General features: G+C 37.0%; 1 protein-coding gene across 1 annotated transcript in view; it reads left to right on the forward strand.

The window, feature by feature from the left end:
- The first annotated feature begins 978 nt into the window (after positions 1 to 978).
- Positions 979 to 2,570, forward strand: part of LOC140856274 (uncharacterized) — a 5,252-nt gene continuing 3,660 nt past the window's right edge. Inside the window, exons 1-4 of the mRNA XM_073253390.1 lie at positions 979 to 1,137; positions 1,238 to 1,330; positions 1,491 to 1,592; positions 1,686 to 2,045. Coding sequence (XP_073109491.1) covers positions 1,536 to 1,592; positions 1,686 to 2,045 — 417 coding nt within the window. The 5' untranslated portion in view covers positions 979 to 1,137; positions 1,238 to 1,330; positions 1,491 to 1,535. The remainder of the gene's footprint in view (positions 1,138 to 1,237; positions 1,331 to 1,490; positions 1,593 to 1,685; positions 2,046 to 2,570) is intronic.

Consider the following 2,570-nt stretch of genomic DNA (forward strand, 5'->3'; position numbering starts at 1 on the left):
TTTTCATCTCAAGCTCGTCAAGTATTTTATGTACAAGACGCAAAAGATAAAGATTGGTTTACTGTCATCAAAATAAAACCTAGAGACTTATATGATATGGGAAACCAAGTGGAGGATGATGACGATGACACTTATACACAATGTATGCCCTACAATTTTGTGCCAGCTGATGATTTAAATGCTACGACGACGTTGGTTAGAACAGAATTCGAAGAAAACACTACTGCTTGATTATTACTGGTAATAATTATTTATGATGTATATATTTTGCATTAATTATTGTGTTATTTACTCCATATATTAACTGATTCTACCTTTTATTTATATAAATGCTAGGTGACATCATGCGTCGCAGGGGACGATATGCTGGTGTGCAGTTTCAGTTTTCACAGATAGAGGCCGGTACGTCTTCTTCAGCACAGCAGCCTGAGGCCAGTTCAGCTGCACAGCATTCTGAGCCCTGTCCTTCATCATCAGCACAGCACGATCCTCCTGTTCATCAGCCAGATGATGAGATACACGTGCAGGGTATATATTGTCTTTCATGTAATTTTTTTTATTTTATTTTATGTATATTTATGATATAGTTACTTTTATGTATTTTTTGCAGACGGATCCGGGAGAGTACGCCCCAGACGCGGACCCACAGTAGTACGAGATGTGTGGCAGATGCGTGAGGGTGAGAGGATTGTTGAGGAGTGCAATCAGCTAGGTCAGACAATTAAGAAAGCTGCCTGCTTATTGACTTCATTTTTGGGGACTGTTGCTCGGAGGCCTCAGCTATGTCCGTTGGGCTATGCAAAATGGAATGACATGCTTCCAACGTACAAAGTTGAGCTCCTCCGAGTTATAGAGGTAATGAATTGATGTTCATACTGTATATTAATTGTTAATCATTTATATAATTTATTTCATTTAATTTTTTTTTTATAGAGCAAGTTTGTTCTCCCTCCATCCACTCATGATTTTGTAATGAAGTCTCTCAACCGCAAATGGAAAGAATATAGAGCACAATTGAAGAAGGACTATATGAGACAGGGTATGACAAAGGAGGAGGTTGCTAGGAATTGTCCTCCTAATGTACCCCCTCATCAGTGGATGGAGTTGGTTCATTATTGATTCTCCGAGAGGGCACAGGTATATTATCTGTTTATTATCTTTTTTTCTTAAATATTTTATAAAAATATTGATTTTTATTATATATTATATATAACAAGTTCTTTACTTTATTTTACAGACTTATTCTGCTATTGGTAGAGCTGCACGAGCAGCTCAGTCTGTTCCTCATACATCGGGGTCGAAGAGTTATGCACGACTCCGACAGGAGTTTGTATGTTTCTTAAACTTTCATAATTAACTTTTAATTTTTATGTTGAAATATTTATATAACTAATATCATTATGTATCGTGGACCATGTCTGTATCATGATACTCATATATTTTTTTAAATTATTATAACTGTTTGCTTAAAATTGAAATTATTTGTGTAGGAGGATGAGCATGGGAGGGAACCCGGACAAGTGGAGTTTTACCGGATGACTCATACTCATCAGGATGGTACTTTTGTTCGAGATGAGTCGAGAGATTTATATGTACGGCATTATTAATATTCTATTTTTTGCAATGATTTAAATTTAATTTTGTTAGCTATTAATGTATAACTCTTGTTTTCAAAAAAAATACAGGAGAGGGCTACATCTCTCATTGCGGAGCGTGACGACGAGTCCGCAGCATCTACGCAGCAGAGCCGTATCGAGGCCGAGGTGTTCACAGAGTTGATGGGACCAGAGCGCTACGGCCGAGTGAGGGGTTATGGAGTAGGAGTCACCCCTACTCAGTTATCTGAGGTTAGTAGATATACGCAGCATGCTGCAGCAGATGCTCAGGATTCACGTGTTCGCAGACTCGAGGCGGAGATACAGGAGATTAGACAGAGTCGTGCCGCTGAGATGGAGGAGATGCGACAGAGCCGTACCGAGATGCAGGCCATGAGGGGACAGATTGATCGCCTTACATCTTTATTAGAGATGTATGGTTCATCTCAGGTAAACACATAATATTAAATATATATTTTTGTATTAATTAATGATTTATATATTTTATTTATAGATATGCAAATCATGCTTTTGATATGTTTCTTGTAGGCTCCTGGCACATCAGGCTCCCGTCGAGATAGCGGCACGTCACATGGAGACAACGACGACCATCGCCTGCAGATTGATATTATTTTATTTTATTGTATTCTATATTTATTTATATTACTCTTGATTGTAATGGACGATTAGTACTTTATTTTTATTTATATAAATATTGTCTTTTGGTTTGGTTAAATTTCTATTTAAGTTTGCTTTTGGTGTGAATGGTGGTGATTGTACAGGTGTGAATGGTGGTGATTGTACAGGTTTTTGTTCGATAATTGATATAATTTCTACAGGAATGTATGTATTCTTTTTTTTTTGTAGATAATATCTGTATTTTTTTTTCTCTTAAAACCTTTAACGACGCTATAAGCGTCGTTAAAATTATTTTAACGACGCTTATAAGCGTCGTTAAAGACAAAAAAGCCGACG

Source organism: Elaeis guineensis, chromosome 3 (assembly GCF_000442705.2).
Source record: "Elaeis guineensis isolate ETL-2024a chromosome 3, EG11, whole genome shotgun sequence".
NCBI lineage: Eukaryota > Viridiplantae > Streptophyta > Magnoliopsida > Arecales > Arecaceae > Elaeis > Elaeis guineensis.